The 18,752-nt window shown below is 42.5% G+C and overlaps 1 protein-coding gene and 1 pseudogene across 1 annotated transcript; both read right to left on the reverse strand.

The window, feature by feature from the left end:
- Window positions 1–10,959: 10,959 nt before the first annotated feature.
- On the reverse strand, window positions 10,960–11,490 carry LOC143607632 (uncharacterized). The gene has a single exon (XM_077083005.1). The coding sequence runs from the start codon at window positions 11,488–11,490 to the stop codon at window positions 10,960–10,962; it is 531 nt and encodes a 176-aa protein (XP_076939120.1).
- A 2,978-nt stretch (window positions 11,491–14,468) lies between these two features.
- On the reverse strand, window positions 14,469–16,450 carry LOC143607631 (peptide-N4-(N-acetyl-beta-glucosaminyl)asparagine amidase A pseudogene; annotated as a pseudogene).
- Between the last annotated feature and the right edge of the window lie 2,302 nt (window positions 16,451–18,752).

Genomic DNA, 18,752 nt, shown 5'->3' on the forward strand with positions numbered 1-18,752 from the left:
CTAATTTTAGAAACCTTTAAAAGTTATTATGTAAAGTAAAATCATTGAAAAATTAAAAAAAAAAACCTAGATTACCTGCTATACATGTAAAATATCTAGGATTGAAACAAAAATAAAAGTTCAGTGAACTGATTAGAACAAAAGTTTTTATCACTGACTTGATTGGAACAACTTTTAAAGTCGGTTACTATTTTATGAAGTTATCCCATAAAATAAAGTAAACTTACCTTTACAGGCTACTCATGTTATAGCTTGTACACCAAGGTTTAGCATTGGTACTTGACTACTTGATGCTTAATATTTTTTGATTGAAGATGTTTGCACCAAATTTGCGTTCAATTATTTCTCATTCTATAGTAATTTTTTGGCAGTGTTTTATGCTTTCGAGTTTTAAAACATTAACAAACACAAGAAAATCATTGTGTGAATCAAATATCCAATTTAACAAACTCTAATTACACCACTGTTCCATACTTAAATAACACAAACATAGCATCACAACAATCACCCATACCTTGAAGATGAGGCATTTCAACAAACGTTGTATCGATGTAGCGAACACATCCCACAGGCTCAAACCCATATCATCGTCATCTTACATCCGCCAACGCCACTGCCGCCTAGGGTTCCAAAATGGAACCCGGCAACAGTCATAAGCGGAGCACAGCCACCTCCATCGCAACCATAAATAACCAAAAGTCGTCAGTCTCCTCGTCTAACGCCGCCTAGGGTTCCAAAATCGAACACGACAACAGAAGAATCAGAGCCGCAATAGACGAAAACGGAGTCATACTATCAGAACCCGACACAGATGAATCAGGGTGATTAACATATGAAATCAGAGCCACAATAGTGGCACAACACTACCGTGATAGTTCCAGCCACAACGATACACCAGCGGTGACCGGTGGTCTCTCAAACAATAGAGAGAGAAAGCAAGGTTGAAGATGTCGTTCTGGTGGTACCGAAGATGAAGGAAGAGAGAGAAGATAGATAGTGGGTGTAAAGATTAGAGAGTAAACAATTTGATTTATGACAAAGAAGATATTCGCCTGATTACATTTCAGGAAAGAAAACGAACACGTGGAAAAATGTACCATGTTCAAATCATATGATACATATATTAAAGCAGCTGGAACAACAAAAGCAACACAAAGTACAACCTCTAAAGCATAGAATTTGTTAAGAAAGTTGTGTTTATATAATATTCATTAGGATTTTCAAGGGGATGTGTTATTCATACACCCTTTATAGGGTGTATATATAGATATGGTGTGTGCTAAGAGGGTGTGTGAATAACCAAAAAGGGTGTATGAATAACCATTGCCTTTTCAAGTTTTTTTTTCTTTCTTTTCGTACTTTTATATAATTTTACTTTAACCAGAGCTAATTTAATTAAAATACATGTCCAAAAAGAAATTTTCTTTTTATACGAAATAAAACTAGTACAATAAAGCAATACTAGACAAGAGTTTAGTGAAAATAAATTTAAAAATTTCCAAGGATATGATTTCGAGTTATCAGGCTAGCATCACCAAACCCTATATCCTATACCCATGAAAAAGCTTTTTCAATCCCATGCCCGAATACATGTTTCCAGATATTTCAGGTTTCGGGTATTTCCATCATGCTAGTTGAAGAAACACAAATCCACCCCTCAAGGTCTAACACGTTAGTCCGAGGGTAATGGTTAAGTATTCCCCACGATGGGTTATAAAACCTTCTTGGCACAGACGAGTGTATCCTGCAAAACAGAACACCGTGAGCTCGTTACGAGGAATGGGGGGGGATTCTCTTGTAACCACCCTCCGGCGTGAGAATCAGTACTTGGTTGTAAGAAATATAATGTATTGATAGTGATAATATAAGAATGCATGTCCTTTACCATTTGGAGGTCCAGTGGTATTTATAGCCGGAGGAGAGAGAGTGGTCCACTACCTTCTCAGGTATTTCGACCAATAATATTCTCCACCCGTGTGATCGTGAAGGTTGGTGGAAGTTGGTGGGCATCATGGCCTTTTGACAAGGACGTGTTTTACTATTTTGTACTGTCCTTTGTGTGCTGTCTAATCCCCATTGGTTGGGTATTTATCCCCATGTAAATTGTATCTTTTTGTCTCATGCGTCTCAGGCTTTTGCGGCATCATTCCCTAGGTGTCACGGAATGTATATTATATTTAGTTATAAATTTGGCGCCTTGTGCTACGCGCGGCGTATGGGATTTCAATCCGCCGCCTGACCAGCCCAGCGTTATAGTAAAGCTGGGTTTGGGTGTTATACTTGGTTAAACGGTGGTTTCAATACCGTACCTCTATAAGTCCCACTAGTCCATAGTTGCCCGCTATCAAGGGGGGCTATGGACTTATCATGGGCTTTTGGCTTATTGTATCTTTCAGCCATTTGTCTTCCGCCTGTCTTTTACCAATATTGCCTATTTGGGTGTTTGGTTAACGAAAACCAGTTGTCCCGACAGTTGGTTATTTGACGAGCATAAGTTTGTATTGGAATATGGCGTTGTCTTGTATTGTGGTGGGTGAATTGTATTAATCATCTCATGGCGGAGCCTGTTTTGACGGGTGGTTTATGATAATCATCCCATGGCGGAGCCTATTTTGGCGGGTGATTTATGATAATCATCCCTTGACGGAGCCTATTTTGGCGGGCGACTTATGAGATCATCCCTTTGTCGTAGCCGTTTTGGCGGGTGATTTATGATAATCATCCCTTGGCGGAGCCTATTTTAACGGGTGAATTATGATAATTATCCCTTGGCGGAGCCTATTTTGGCGGGTGATTTATGATAATCATCCCTTGACGGAGCCTATTTTGGCGGGTGATTTATGATAATCAACCCTTGGCGGAGCCTATTTTGGCGGGTGATTTATGATAATCATCCCTTGGCGGAGCCTATTTTGTGGGGAGAGGGGGTGATTTATGATAATCATCCCTTGGCGGAGTCTATTTTGACGGGTGATTTATGATAATCATCCCTTGGCGGAGCCTATTTTGGCCAACACATCATCTTTTTTGTTTATGTTGATGACGTGTTATTTGGCGTGAAGGGGTGAATTAAATGCAAGTCAGTGAAACGATGGCTAGACGTGACAGTTTGACGACGGTTGCTCTGCTGTGCAGCTTTTTCGCCCGAGTGGGCGAGAATCCTAGTGACACACCCAGCTGTAACACATTTCCCCTGTCATCTTATTATCGGTGTTCTCTTATTGGGCCGCGTGTCATTTATCCTTTCTGTATCCACCGTCCTTCATTAATTGCGATTAGTATAAAAGGAGGGGTTGCACCGTTTGAACATCACTTCTCACCTTGTTTGCATAATCTCCTCCTCTCCTTTCCTTCAATATTTTTCTTTTTATGGCTGAATCTTCTCATTCCTTAAAGGCTAAGAAGAATAATACGATGGAGTTCGTCGGTTGTCGAATGGTTGCCGATGACTTCAACAACATAGTCAAGGTTTATAACCTTGGCCCTGAGTATGAGCCTGAGTTGCCTGCACCTGTCAAGACAGCTCGAGAAGCTCCCATTGGCAAGATTGCCGTGTACAGGGAGTATTTCTTTTTGGGCAATTTTCGATTGCCCTTACTCGTTTTTGCTGGACGTTTTGGATGTTTGTGGGATGCACCTCAGCCAAATTTATCCTCTCGGGATGGCTCGCCTTCGCCATTTCGAGTATACTTGTCATTGCCTTGGTATTGTACCTACGGCTGACAAGTTATCGGCTTTTTACCGGTGGCGTTTCTCCCAATGGTGGTACAACCTGTTTACCCGCCCTGGTGCTAAAGCTATTGCTCTGGATGCACCGCAGAGCCTGCATGAGTATAAGAGCTTGTTCTTCACGTTTATGCGCGCGTGGTTCCACATTCCATGCATTTTTCGGATGTGAAGGAACTCGCTGAGCCGAAATTGGCTCCTTACACCGGTTCAGACTGGTTTACCACTTTGCAGGCTAGCCTTTCTCCACTCCGTCACTATTCGGAGCGCGCGCTGGTGCTGTTTGGTATGAGTCGTATCTGGGAGGATGTGATGATGGTGTCGGTCATTCATAATGGCGGTCAGGGTTAGTGTTGCTTTTCATCTTTGCTTTGTTTTTTTTATGTGGTAATAACCCGATTTATTCTTGCAGAGGTAAACGATCTGATGCTCCTTCTGCAACCTGCGCCTGAGGGTGCTAAATCTCAGGCGGAGGGAGTTGGGTCTTCGTGAGGACCCAATCCTTACGCGGACTGCCCGGAACTTTGTGTTTCCCCAATCCTTACGCGGACTGCTCGGAACTTTGTGTTTCCACTTTCTATGGGGCCATCACTTGCTCCGCGACCGCTGCCGCCTCCTAGTCTTGTTAACCCTCATGGGGGTAAGTTATTCATCATTTGCTGTTAGGTTCTTCCTTATTTGCTCTTTTGCTAATCTTATTTTGCTCTTCAGGTAAACGACCTAACGTTGTGCGCGTTCCTAAGTGCAGTAGTAGGGGTTTACAACGCGTTGGTGGGGAGACGGTTGCGTCTCCGATAGATGTCGTCGCGAGAAACGTCGTGGATGATGATGACGATGTCGTCATGATATCCACCGTTCCGTTCGAAGTCCAAGTATCTTCGTCCGGGACATTGCTTGAAGCACTCAGTTTGAGTGCCAGCATGGCGTCTTCCCCAACCACCTCCGCATAGGATTCTGTTGGCTTCTCCTCGCCATCAGTCTCGCAGTCTGTGACTGCTGTGTCTGTCTTGGATACACGACAGGTTGCTACTCCAATTTTGGTGGCAACTGATCTTGTGTCTCCTTCAGCCGCAGCTTCTGGAACCGTTGTGGATACGAATTTCGTATCTACCGGTTCACTACTCAACACACATCTGGTTCCGCCCCTGTGGTTATTGACAAAGATGAAGAGATACCCCGCGTTTTCAAGAAGCCTAGGCTTGGCGGGTTTGTCAAGCGTAGTCTTGTGAAATCGTCAGGTACATTGTTTGCCAATAATTAAACGTCTTTTTGACATTGTCCAACGTATTCTAAATCTATTTATTCCGTGTTTAAGGAACTTTGGCGATTTCTTCATCGACTGTTTCTCCTGCAACTTCTAGTGTTGCGTCTTCTCTAGCGGCTGTTTTTTCCAGCTTGCCGATGATGACAAGTGTTGGCGGCTTGTCAGAGGTGACGTCTACAGTACAGAGGCTGAGTTTGCCAATGATAACGGGTGTGGTTCGCCCGTCTGAGGCCAAAACCATTGTGACGAATATTCATGCATCAACGGGATCTTCTATTCTGATCGTTTCTCAGCCAGTGTCGTCTGTTGGACCGATGAAGGCGATTGTGTACGAATTGCCCAAGGTTGGTCTTGAATCGGCGGGTATTTCTTTCGCCGAACTCATGAAATCAAGACAGTCTTCACCAGACAAAGATTACATTCTTGATGGTGATGAGGTTGTGCCGTTGTCGCCTTTTACTATTGGTGCAAGGTAAATTTTTTGATTTCCGGGGGCAGCAGTAGTGGCGGGTTTAGTGGTGGGGTATTGAATGTAAATATGGACCCTCGCGACTCTATGGATGCTAACCAAGTTTTTCGCCCTTGAAGGAAGGTTACCTGCGGCGCCAGTTTTTAAGACCGAGCCACTTGTACAGAATTTTTGGAGCACGTTATTCCCCCCGGCGAGCGTATCGCTCACAAAATCCAGCCCCGGAATAGTTTGTATTCTGATGCTGCCTTTCACCAAGTCCAGACTTTCTCTTGTTTTGCCGAATTGCTGCGCGAAAACTGTGATCTTTATGAGGAGAAGATTGATTCAGGTGTTCGGATGAGAGAGATGGAGCAGTTGGTGAAAGATGCTGAGTCTGGCGCCTGGAAAGCGGGTAAAGAATCCTCGGAGCATCGCCAAGCTCTGAGCGATGTTGAGGCGAAATTGGCGAAAGTTGAGGTGGATTTGGCAGAGTCTGCCCCTGAGCGTGCTGCTCGCTACAAAGAGTTTGAGGCTGCGTGCAAAAAGTCTAACGCTGATCTTGGAGATGCGTGTAGTTGCGCTCTTGCTCCCAAATAGGCTTCCGCTCGACTCGAGAGTGAAAACGCTTCTTTCCTCAAGCGTATTGAAGAGTTGGAGGCGGAAGCCGAGCTAAGGAAGGCGGATGCAGGCAAGCTGGCTGACACGCTGGTTTCCAATGAGGAAACCATTAAAGTCTTGACTTCTGAATGTGCCGCTGCCGCAGCTGACCGCGATTGGCTATTAAAGCATGCCATTTGCAAGGTATTCTGCCCTTACTTTCCTGTCTTGCTATTCATTTTGCTAATGTTTGTTGCTCTGCAGGTTGCCCAACGTATCATTACTGATGATGATTTAACACGTTGTGTTGGAACCCTTGTTACTGCTTCCCAGCAACTTGGGCACAAGACTGGTTTTCAGGACGCCGTTGCGCATTTGCGTGACAATCTTCCCCCTGACACTTATGTTCTTCACGCTATTGATGTGGAAGCGGAGTATACCGCTGCTGAGAGGGAATATGATTCTCTTAAGTTTCCTATTCTTTCTCAAGTTGCTCAGTATGCTAAGGAAGATAATAGCGTGCGACTATTGAGAGATTTGCTTGAGCCCTCGCAGGCTGGTCCATCTACCGCTCCTGTTAGCGGCCAGGGAGGTAGCGCAGCTGTTGAGTCGGGAATGAGTGTTAACGACGTCGACTAGGCTATGTTTTTTATTTGTATAGTTGTACTCTTTTCCTCTTTTTTTTGGTACTCGTGTAATTACTTGTATATAAATGAAATCAATGTCTTTCCTTAAATTGTGAAATGCGGAGTATCATTTCCATTCAAATTAGACCCTTGGCCCGTTTTTACAATTGGAATCGATTTACATGTAACACATTCGCAGCTGTGCCGCGTTCCATGTTCTAGGAATCGGCGAGCCATCGAGCTGCATTAGAGTATAGGCGCCTTTCCCCAATACTTCCCTGATTTGGTACGGGCCTTCCCAAGATGACGCTAGTTTGCCTTGCGCATGTGCTCTTGATGCCTCTTTGTTGCGAAGGACGTAATCTCCAGCGTTGAACTCGCATACTTTCACTTTTATGTTGTAATTCTTCTGTAGCTGGCGTTTGTAGTTTTGCTCCCTTATTGCGGCCAGCTCTCGACGTTCTTAGAGAAGCATTAAGTCCAGACACCTTTCTGCGTCATTATCGTTCTGCAGTATGACCCTTGGTGACGGTATGCTGACTTCAGCAGGGATCATTGCTTCAGTGCCGTAAGTTAGGCTGAACGGCGTTTCTGCGTTTCTTGTGTTTTTCTGCGTTCTTATGGCCCACAGGACATGTGGTAACTGATCGACCCATCCTGACTTATGAATTGCCAACCTTTTGTTGATTCCGCTCACAATAGTTCTGTTGGCGCACTCTACTTCGCCATTTCCCTGTGAGTGAGTGACAGAAGTAAATGTTTGTGTGATATTTAGCTCTTTTAACCATCGTTGGACATGATGATCAGCAAATTGTGTTCCATTGTCACTGACTAGGTTCATGGGTAGACCAAAACGGCAAATGATAAACTCCCATATAAAATTTTTAACGCTGGCCGCGTTGATTGTTGCTACTAGCTTTGCCTTGACCCACTTTGTGAAGTAATCGATTGCTACAATTAGGAACTTGACACGCCCTGGCGCCTCTGGAAATGGTCCCGTTATATCAATTGCCCATTTCTAAAATGGCCAAGAGGCTGTTACTGGTATCATGGCATTTTTCGAGCGCAGGGTATTTGGTGCATGGCGTTGGCAGGCGCTACATCATCTTAACTCTTTTTCAGTGTCTACATGCATGCCTGGCCAATAGTACCCTGTATTCATAATTTTGGCGACCACCATTCTCGGGCCTACATGTACGTCGCATATTCCTTCATGAATTTCTCTTAGCAAATAATTTGCGTCTTGTGGATCTACGCATCTGAGAAGTGGCCCCAAGTACGATCGCATGTAGAGGATGTCATCTTGGATTGTGTAAATCAAGGCTTTGTGGTGAATCTTTAGTGCTTCCGCTCTCTTTTCTGGCAAAACGCCCCTTTCCAGGTAATTGATGATTGGGGTCATCCAACTTTTTTCTGCTTCTGAACATACGAGAACTTCCTTGTTCATTACTGAGGGCGTTGTCAGAACATCGATGCGGACGTCTTTTGCGAGGTGTTCGAAACCAACTGACGCCAATTTGCTTAAGGCGTCTGCTTGTTTGTTTTCGCTCCTATTGATGTGTTTAACCTTGCACGTGTCGAAGGCTGCCATCAGCATTTTTGCTTGTGCTAAGTATGACGCCATTTTTTCGTCTTTTGCATCATACGATCCTTCAATTTGGTTTGCAACTAGCATCGAATCTACGTGTGCCTCTAAGTGGCGGGATCCCAATTTTTTTGCGATTCTCAACCCTGCTAACAGCGCTTCGTATTCCGCCTCATTGTTTGTGCTTTTGAACTCTAGGCGAATTGCATATGTGAAGTATTGTCCTTCTGGGTTGGTTATTCTTAAGCCTGCGCCTGCACTTTTATCATTAGAGGCTTCGTCTGTAAACAACTTCCAGACTTCATCCTTTCGTTGATTAACCAGGACTTCAATTTCCCTTCTGCATTCTTCTTCTTTTTCTTGAGGAATTTCTGCAATGAAATCGACAAAAGCTTGTCCTTTGATCGCTGGTCTTGGTTTGTATTCGATGGCGTGTTCTCCCAATTCTATGGCCCACTTTGCAAGCCTCCTAAACAATTCTGGCTTGCTTAGTACATTTTGCAATCAAAAGTTAGTGAGAACATGTATTGGATGACCTTGAAAGTATCTTCTCAAACGCCGCGCTGTCTGGACTAGGGATAAGACTGGCTTTTCCAAGGTGGAGTACCTTGTTTCTGCGTCCGCAAGGGTGCGACTTATGTAATAAATGGGCATTTGAACGCCATTTCTTTCCACCATCAGGACAGCACTGACCGTTCTTTCCGATGCTGCTAGATAGACTATCAGTGGCTCTCCAGCTTTAGGGGCTGCTAGCATTGGAAGTTCCGCTAGTCGCGACTTGAATTGCTGGAATGCTGTTTCTGCCTCTTCTGTCCACCGAAATTGTGATTTTTTGAGGCAGTTCCTCAAGGTTTATACGAACGAAAAAGATCTTTCTGCATGACTTGACAAAAATCTGTTCTGTGAGACTAATAGACCATTGAGTGTTTGTACTTGCTTGACAGATTTTGGTGAAGGCATTTTTAGCACAGCTTCTAGTTTTTCTGGGTTGGCTCTGAAGCCTCCATTTGTCACGATTACTCCCAGGAATTTTCCCTCTTCCATTCCGAATGAACATTTTCCTTGGTTGAGTTTCATGTTGATTGTTCTTAACGTTTTAAAGGTTTCTTCAATGTCTTTCAACATTGTTACCTCCGTTTTGCTTTTGACGACTAGATCGTCCATGTAAACCTCTAAATTTCTTCCAATTTGAGACTTGAATTCTTTGTCCATAAACCGCTGGTATGTAGACCCGGCGTTCTTAAGTCCGAACGGCATCATCTTGTAACAATACGTCCCGCTGTTTGTTCGGAAAGTTGTTTTGTCTTGGTCTTTTCCCGCCATATGGATCTGGTGGTACCCTTTGTACGCGTCTAAAAAACATTTAAATTAAATGGTACAAACGCGTCTACCTTAAGGTCGATTTCTGGTAGTGGGTAGCAGTCTTTTGGACAAGATTTGTTGAGATCTTTGAAGTCGATACACATGCGCCATTGGCTGTTTGCTTTAGTTACCATTACTGGGTTGGCCACCCATGTTTGGTATTGGATTTCTCGAATTATGCCCGCGTTTATTAACTATTGGACTTGTTCATCACAGGCTTTTGCCTGTTCTGGCTCCATTCTTCTCCTCTTTTGTACTACGGGGACGAAGGCCGGGTTGACTTTTAGTTCATGTTCTTCTTTGTTTCTTGGGACTCCCTTCATGTCGGCCGGGATCCAAGCGAAAACATCGACGCTTTTTACTAACAAATTTTTGATTGCTGCCCACGCTTCTTTGGAGATAGTTGGTCCGATGGTTATGCTATGTTCTAGAATTTCTTGTTGAGCACACATTTTTCTGCTTCTCTAACTTTGTTGGTTTTTGGCATCTTCTGTGGCGACGTTTTTCTTTCTGCCATGCTACATTATTTGTTGGCGTGGATCATTGCTATCCCCGTTGGGGTAGGTACCCCTAATATTCTATGCGTTGTCGAAGGGATAACATTGAAATCACCAATTGCCTCTCTTCCCAGGATTATATCATACTGTGGATGAGAAGTATCCATTACCAGGAAGTCAACGTCTTTCGTTCGTGAGTGTAGCCCATCACTTAGTTCGACTGGGAATGTCAGCTGCCCTAGCGGGTATTCAATGCTCTGATTGATGCCCGCGATCGGAGCGTTGACGGCTGTTAACCGATGCCTGTCTTTTTCTTCTAATAAGTCGAAGCACTGGCGGTACATGATGTTGGATGTTGCTCACGCGTCGATAAAGAAACGCGGTGTCCTGTAGTGACCGAACACGGATGTAATCACCAAAGGTGCTTTCTTGCTTGCTCCTCCATTTACTTTTTGGAGGATAACTTGTTCTTCTTTCCAGGCTGCCCACTCTGTTTGCCTTCGCTTCTTAGTCTGAACATTGCTTGAAATCATGTTGGAATGAAGGTCCTTGATTTTCTTTTTTGGTCTTTCGCCATCTCTTGGGGGTGGACGTCTGTACTTTCCTTTGATACTCTTGACAAGGTGATCCAACTTGCCGTTTTTAACGTATTCTTCAATTACGTCTTTCAAGTTAACACACTGGTTTGTTGTGTGGCCATGTTGTTCGTGAAAGTCACAGTAACTTTTCATGTCTGTGTTTGGCCCTTGCTTGATTGGTGTCGGCTTCTTTAGCTGGATCCCCTCAGTATACATGATGTGGGTTGAGCTTTTTGTCAGCGGAGTCCACCTGGATGTACTCGTCTGACCCTTCTACCTGTCTATGGAGGAGTCATATGTGGCGAGGTTTTTTTCATTGTTTAACCTTGACCATACGGAAGAAATTCTTTTTCCCTGGCGGGCCCTATTAATGTCATTTCTGGCGTCGTTCTTTGCCAGTTCTTTCCCCAAACTCTTTTCCATTCGCGCGTACCTTTTGGCCGCGGTCATAACATCGTTCCATCGTTGCGGCATGCCATCTCTTCCCGTAAGGTTCCGAATGAGGTCATCACATTTTACGTTTTGGCGGAAGGCTGCCCGCAGCAGTTCTTCACTTACGCCGCCGATGTTCAGGCCTTCTTGGTTGAATCTGGTGATAAAATCTTCTAATGTTTCATTATCTTTTCTGACCACATTCAGAATATCTGCTGTGTCACTAATGTGTCGCCGTTGTTGACTGAACTGCTGGGTGAACTTTTTTGCTAGGTCTTCCCAGCTTGTAATCTGTCCATCTAGCAACCTTTCAAACCATGCTCTGGCGGCTCCGACTAGTGTTAACGTAAAAATGTGGCACCATAATGCCATGGTCCACCCCGACACTAGTCCAGCGGCCGTGAAGGTTTGCAGATGATCGTCTGGATCTGAGATGCCATCATATTGCCCGACCGTTGGCGGTATTTTAGGATTTTCTGGAAACTCCGCTTCAGCTATTCTTGGCACAAACTTGGATTTTCCTGCCGACGTTGTTGGTCGGTATGGTTTGGAAAAATCTACAGCCGCTTCCGGGTGATATTTCACCAACTTCTTGGTGTCTAGTCCTTTCTAACTTTCTTCATAGTCTGGATCATCTAGACGTGAATCTGCTTCTCGAAGCGACTGTTGCGTTTTTCGCCTGCTTTGCTGTTTTGTTGAGCAAGCGGTGACTTCTTTGCACAATTTGGCGTTGAATGTTGTTCGTATTCTTCTTCGTCGTTGCTACTAGAGGTTGTGTCGAACAGCGTTCTAGGTTTCACAACGGATGCCATCTTCTCTTGTAGTTTGTCCCTTAGTTTTTGTTGTTCTGCTTCCAACCAAGCCATGATGTCTGGCGGCATGGTTGCTTTGGGACGTGTTTTGGATTTTTCTTTGTCTGTGACGGTAGGGTGAATGGTGGACATGTTAACGAAACCTTCACCGGTACCAATGATGTTCAGATTTTCTATATTTCCTTCTTGGTTGGCCTTTGGGTTTTGGCCAACCTCTTTTGGTGTGGTCTTGCCACTCATCTGAGTCAAGAAAGGAGTGACTGTTTAGCAACTGTTCTAGCTATACGCACGGATGGCGCCAATGAAGAAATACAAATCCACCCCTCAAGGTCTAACACGTTAGTCCGAGGGTAATGGTTAAGTATTCCCCATGATGGATTATAAAACCTTTTTGGCGCAGACGAGTGTATCCTGCAAAACATAACACCGTGAGCTCGTTACGAGGAATGGGGGGATTCTCTCGTAACCACCCTCCGGCGTGAGAATCAGTACTTGGTTGTATGAAATATAATGTATTGACAGTGATAATATAAGAATGCGTGTCCTTTACCATTTGGAGGTCCAGTGGTATTTATAGCCGTCGTAGGAGAGAGAGTGGTCCACTACCTTGTCAGGTATTTCGACCAATAATATTCTCCACCTGTGTGATCGTGGAGGTTGGTGGAAGTTGGTGGGCATCATGGCCTTTTAACAAAGACGTGTTGTACTATTTTGTATCATCCTTTGTGTGCTGTCTAAGCCCCATTGGTTGGGTGTTTATCCCCATGTAAATTGTATCTTTTTGTCCCATGCGTCTGAGACTTTTGCGGCATCATTCCCTAGGTGTCGGGGAATGCATATTATATTTAGATATAACTTTGGCGCCTTGTGCTACACGCGGCGTATGGGATTTCTATCCGCCGCCTGACCCGCCCAGCGTTATAGTAAAGCTGGGTTTGGGTGTTATACTTGGTTAAACGATGGGTTCAATACCCTACCTTTGCACTAGTTCTCTTCGTTTTTTTTTTGACAAAGACGTGTTGTACTATTTTGTACCGTCCTTTATGTGCTGTCTAATCCCCATTGGTTGGGTGTTTATCCCCATGTAAATTGTATCTTTTGGTCTCATGCGTTTGAGACTTTTGCGGCATCATTCCCTAGGTGTCGGGGATTGTATATTATATTTAGATATAACTTTGGCGCCTTGTGCTACGCGCGGCGTATGGGATTTCTATCCGCCGCCTGACCCGCCCAGCGTTATAGTAAAGCTGGGTTTGGGTGTTATACTTGGTTAAACGGTGGGTTCAATACCCTACCTCTGCACTAGTTCTCTTCGTTTTCTTTTTTCTTTTTCCCACAAATTCGTTGCAAACCCGGAAGAACTCTTCTTTTAAAAGTAAAAAGAAAATGAACTTTTCTAGATGTAATATTTCTAGATTTTTACAAATTTTCACATCAAAAAGAGGGGAAACTTTCATATTGACCCATGTAGGATTTTTCAAATAAAGTGCTTGGATATAATCAAGTTAATGTACAGATTATTTTTACCCATCAAAAGAAAGTGTCAATATCCCACTCTAAAGTGAGCCTTTCTGTTGTCACAGACTGGTTTTTGTTTTTCGGTTCAGCCCGGTTCACAGAGCCTGTGGACCTAGGTAGGTGTGTTCATAACTCAGTTATAAAGCAATTTATCTGAAACCAACACCGAAAAACCAAACAGAATTCTTATTCGGTTCGGTTTGTAACTGAAACTGTATGAACCAAACCAGATAAACCAGTAACCGAATTGATGAACACCCCTACACGTAGGTGCACACAAAGCAGGCCTGTCTGAGCTGAGCCTGCGTGCCCGCGCCACTGACTACTGTGTTCCAAATGGGGAATAATAACCTGCAAAGTATAAATATGTCCAAAAGTAATTCTAACCAAGAATAAGACCCGGCATGTTTCTTAACTGGAGGGGGGCAATTTAACCCAATTACTTATGAATCGGTCGGTTCTGATTATGTTTTCTCTCTTAATAAGTGAAATCGAAAGGCTTAACTTAGTTACCTGAATACAGTTTATATAGAAAACTTTCATACGATTAGAAACCTGCAAAAAATAGTTAAAGCTTAAAAGCTATAGAAATATACTAAATAAGTTTGGCAAAATGGTCAGGTCAGTTAATGCCTTAACAGGTCAAAAGGGTTGTTTTCTTATAAAAAAAAAAGAAATAAAGTATCAATTTGGTTCAAGTCATGACCAAAATTGGCTCACCTATAAATGAGCCGTTTTAGACATAAGTATGAATACAGGTATTTTCCTTATCGGTGGTTACTGCCAGCGGGTAGCGGGCCTAGTGGCGGTAGGTGACGGCGATAGTGGCAGTTGTAGGGGTGACAAGTGAAATCAAAAGTTTTTACGTGCTAAAAAACAGGTCAGGTGGGTTGAACGTGTCGCTATGTATGTATATATATATAACAAAAGTTACCAAAAAATATTTCAGATCAACCCCACCCGTTTCAACCTGTAAATTACTCGGATTGACGGGAACATCCTTTGACCCGTTACCCAACACATCTGATTTTCCACCTCTAGTCTTACAAGTTACAAACATATCCAACTCTGCGGTAATGCTGCATAAATTATTCCATTGCTCATCAAATTTTCACAAAGAAACCAAAAGGAATTAATACAAGTACAAATCATACGAATTCCCGATTAAACCGAATCTACCCTTCTAAATCGCATGACGATCTGGACCACTGAATCTCGATTTTTCACTTTTACTACACGAATAACCTTCGTTATCATAAATAACCGTGTAATTTGAGCTACTTACATCTCTAGAATAACAATATCCATCATCATCACCGTAATTATACATCTGTTGTGTACTCCCCAATCCACTAACCACCAAATTCCCCTTCACAAACATCACACCCTGACCATTTTGTATATTCTCAAGAACACTCGTTATCCGTTTACCACTCGAATCATCAACCCGCTTCTCATTAAACCCCAATGTAATATTCGCCACCTCAGCATAACTCCCGTTTCCTTTGTCCTTCGTATCCGAATATATATCAAACAGAAACGATTTCAACGATTGTTTCGACACAACAGAAGGGTTCTTGCCATACACAGTGTCGTTAAACTCGATTATCTGATTAACAATTTGTAGATCAGCATCTTTTTGCATCACCATAATGTTAGTGTAGTTAAACTCTTGCGTTGACTCGGTTACTATCTTCCCGTGTGACGATTCGACCCACCCGGTTGACTTTATCGACCGTGTGACCTTCGTGACAAACTTCCCGTTTAAACCCGTGTAATTCGAGACCAACGAAACATGAAGGGGCGAAATGCTTTGTGTCATAAACTTCCCAGTTGTTTTCTCGCGCGTTTCGTCCACCCAAACGTGTAAATTCGCGTCGATGTACCAAACGTTTAACGCGTTTGTGACACTAAACCCGAACTCATGCGACTTCCCGTTTAAAACCGTCCCCAAATACGGGGTCACCTCGATATCATACGACGGTAGATCAAACGACCCGATGCCAGTAATCGGTCTCCACAACAACGGGTTAACCCCGCCCGTGTAAACCACCGTAAACGGCCAAACCGCACCGATCACCCGACCGTCTAAACTAACCACAACCTCCCTAAACGGGCCGTTACCCGGGAAACCCGTCAAGTTATTATCCGAAATGTACTCGTTGGGCACGTTGGTCGGCCAAAACTCGTCGTTCTCGTGAAACGAAAGGTACACTTCGAGAACCGCCCGATACGCGTTTTGCGGGATGGTAAAGGGTTTGACCTTCACATCCGTGGAGTTTTGGATTTGGAACCATAAGCCGTCGTTTAACGGCAAGGTTCTGGAAACGGGTATGATTAAATCCGCCCACTCCAATTCCATTGTATTTAATTTATTATTATTATTATTATTATTATTATTATTATTATTATTATTATTATTATTATTATTATTATTATTGTTTTGAAAAGGGTAAAAGTGGAAAGTAATATTGACATGGTAGACGCCCGTGTAGGTGTCATCAATAATGTTCCTAAATAAACCGAGAGTGTGTGGTTGGTCATAAGTAGGGAGTAATACCTGGTGATGTCTTTGTTTACGTTCCACTGGATCCCCGTGGCTCGGCGGTGCAGCTGCGGAGGAGGTCGACACCGCCGAGCCAGACGCCGAAGATCCGGTCGAACTGTCGGCCTTTGGAAGTGGCGGACCATTGGAGGACAATTTTAGAAAACTTGGTTGCAGGGCAATCAGAATGAGAATGAGACGGGGGGGGGGGGGAGTACTGGGTAGTGACTGGTGGGCTGCCGTAGGTGTAGGCGAAGTCGTGTTGGAGGGTGAGGGTTGAGCAGGGTTTGGTGTTGGGGAGTTGGATGGGTTTGGTTACTTGGAAGTAAGTGTAAGTGTCGTTGCTGGTGGTGGTGCGATTGGTGGTTAGGTGTGTCCGGAGTTTGGCGGCGGAGATGAGAGAGAAAGAGAGAAGGAGGAGAGAGATGATGGTAGAAGCCATGGGATGGGGTAACTTGGAGTGTGAAGTGAAGTGCAGTGAAGTGAATTTATAGTCCAGCCACCATAATGTTTTGGGATGTTTTTATAATCTGAAGAGTGGGTTTCGACATGTGTGTTTATTTTGTTTGAATTGGAATCTTAATTCTATTTTAGTGTGTTTTGTTTAAATAATTGGAATTTAAATCCTTCAAATACAGGGATTTTAAATCTTTTTAAAATGTGGAGTAATTCAAAAAAATTCACTACAATCTTATCTCAAGTTTTTTTTTTCTTTTCTTTAACGAGGACAACGTATAAAAAATTTTAGTTTTTTTACTTTTTTTGTTTTAATTTATATCTTGAGTTATGAATTTTTTATTATTATTTTTTAATATTTTTAATTGAAAACCCATAAAAAAATTCAAAAAAATTAATAAAAAAATCATAACGCAAAATATAAATAAAAAACAATAAATCTAAAAAAACTAAAATGTTTTCGTCGTTATCATTGTTTAAAAAAAACTCCTTGATTCCTATATATTAGTCAAACGAACACATTAAGAATGTATTTTGATTTCATTGCAATTCCAATTCTTATTGGAATGTTCAGATCCCAAATCTAATTCCTTAAAATTCAAAATCCTATGCAAATCAAATTTCATTTCATTCCGTGAAACGAACATTATATGAGTGAAACAGAGAGAAAATAAAAAAATTGCATTGATTTTTATAGTTTATTTGAAAAGTTCCTTTTGCACTCTATAATTTTCTTATTATTTATTGAAAGTGGTTGTGAGTGAAAAAGGAAACAAATATATTGACACTCTTGAATTGTTTTAGGGGGTAAGCATTTGGGTTCGGAGTTGTGGATAATAAAGAAGCATTCACAGTTTGCAATTGAGAGATGATCGTTGGGAGGGCTTCCACGATGACTTTAGCAATGCGGGATGACATACTGCGGCCAGAGTTGTCTGTGCGACGGTTACGGTTGATGAGGCGAGAAGACATACTACAAGGGTAAAAGGTGTAAAGTTCGTAAGACTCGGGTGAATGTTGCAAGTATAATTAGTTGACGAAATATAGTAATCGTGCATTGAGGTTGAGATGTTTGAGGTTGAGAATTTCATTACTTACGAGACTTGATTATATAACATTTTATCATATTTAACATTTTGAGAAAGAAAAGTTATAGATAACAACATAACTTGAATCAAAATACATTAGTTCATTTGTCGGTTAGGGCTTCATGAACCACCATAGGTCCTTCCAGCAAATGAAAAATATCGAACACCAAATAAACAAAATCAATCGAAAATCGAATTTGAGGGGGTGTTGAGGTATATGGTTGAAGTAGTTCGGGAACCACCCCATTGTACATACTCATCCATCCGATCAACAAAACACAATACGGAAAAACCGAGTTTAGCCACGAAATCACCGTGAATTCGGTTATAAATTTAAGGATGTGATCATCACATGACCACATGGATACAATGAGGGTAGTAGATTCGGGTACGTTTGGTGTGATATGTTTTGGCCTAATAAGTTCCACACCCTTAACGAACACTCCAGGAAGGCAACCAGGTCTAACGGTTGATTGAGATTTATGCGCATTGCACTTCCTTAGGCTCGCAAGCCTTGGTGTCAAGGATTTGGTAAACAAGTGTGTCCCTCTTCCAGTTACTACATATCCGTCCCACGAATCATCCTCAAGGAGAGGGGAGCAAAAAGGTGGGATTTCCTAAGAAATTTTCCGATTAAAAATCGTCCTAGAGTTTTGTAAACAATTTTTGAGAGTCAGGCATAGCCTCGGATTAGGTGTGTGCTTTTGTGTACAATTGTATATGATGAACAATATAAATAGCTAAGCTATGTACAAAAATATAAACAAGTAGGGTGCACGTATGGGAACAAGTATAGGGACCCTAAGCATGTTACTAAGTCGTAATGTCTAACCACCTATCTTATAGTCTTCGGCTCTAATACCAATCTGTCACACCCCAACCTACGGCGGAACATGCCAGGGAGAGACATTGATTGTATCATAGCTCAGAAGACACTAAGTAAAATACACGTGTCAATATCTAAATTATTCATTCATATATCAATTTTCGAAAGCACAAACATTGTCTTAACAATAACGTTACAAATCAATAATAAATAACTTATAACAAAAAGAAAATGTTCTTCATTCATCAAGCAACCTAAGGTCTCATCTAACTTCCAATACTCGATTCATCCAATAAAGCTACCTGCGCCATCCGTGAAAATATATATTTTGTCAACATAAAGTTGAGCAAGTAAACCACAGTTTTGAGTATATATAATAATAAAAGACA

This window comes from Bidens hawaiensis, unplaced genomic scaffold (assembly GCF_021521415.1).
Source record: "Bidens hawaiensis isolate Kalapana, Puna unplaced genomic scaffold, B.hawaiensis_p1.1 tig00084309_1, whole genome shotgun sequence".
Lineage (NCBI taxonomy): Eukaryota > Viridiplantae > Streptophyta > Magnoliopsida > Asterales > Asteraceae > Bidens > Bidens hawaiensis.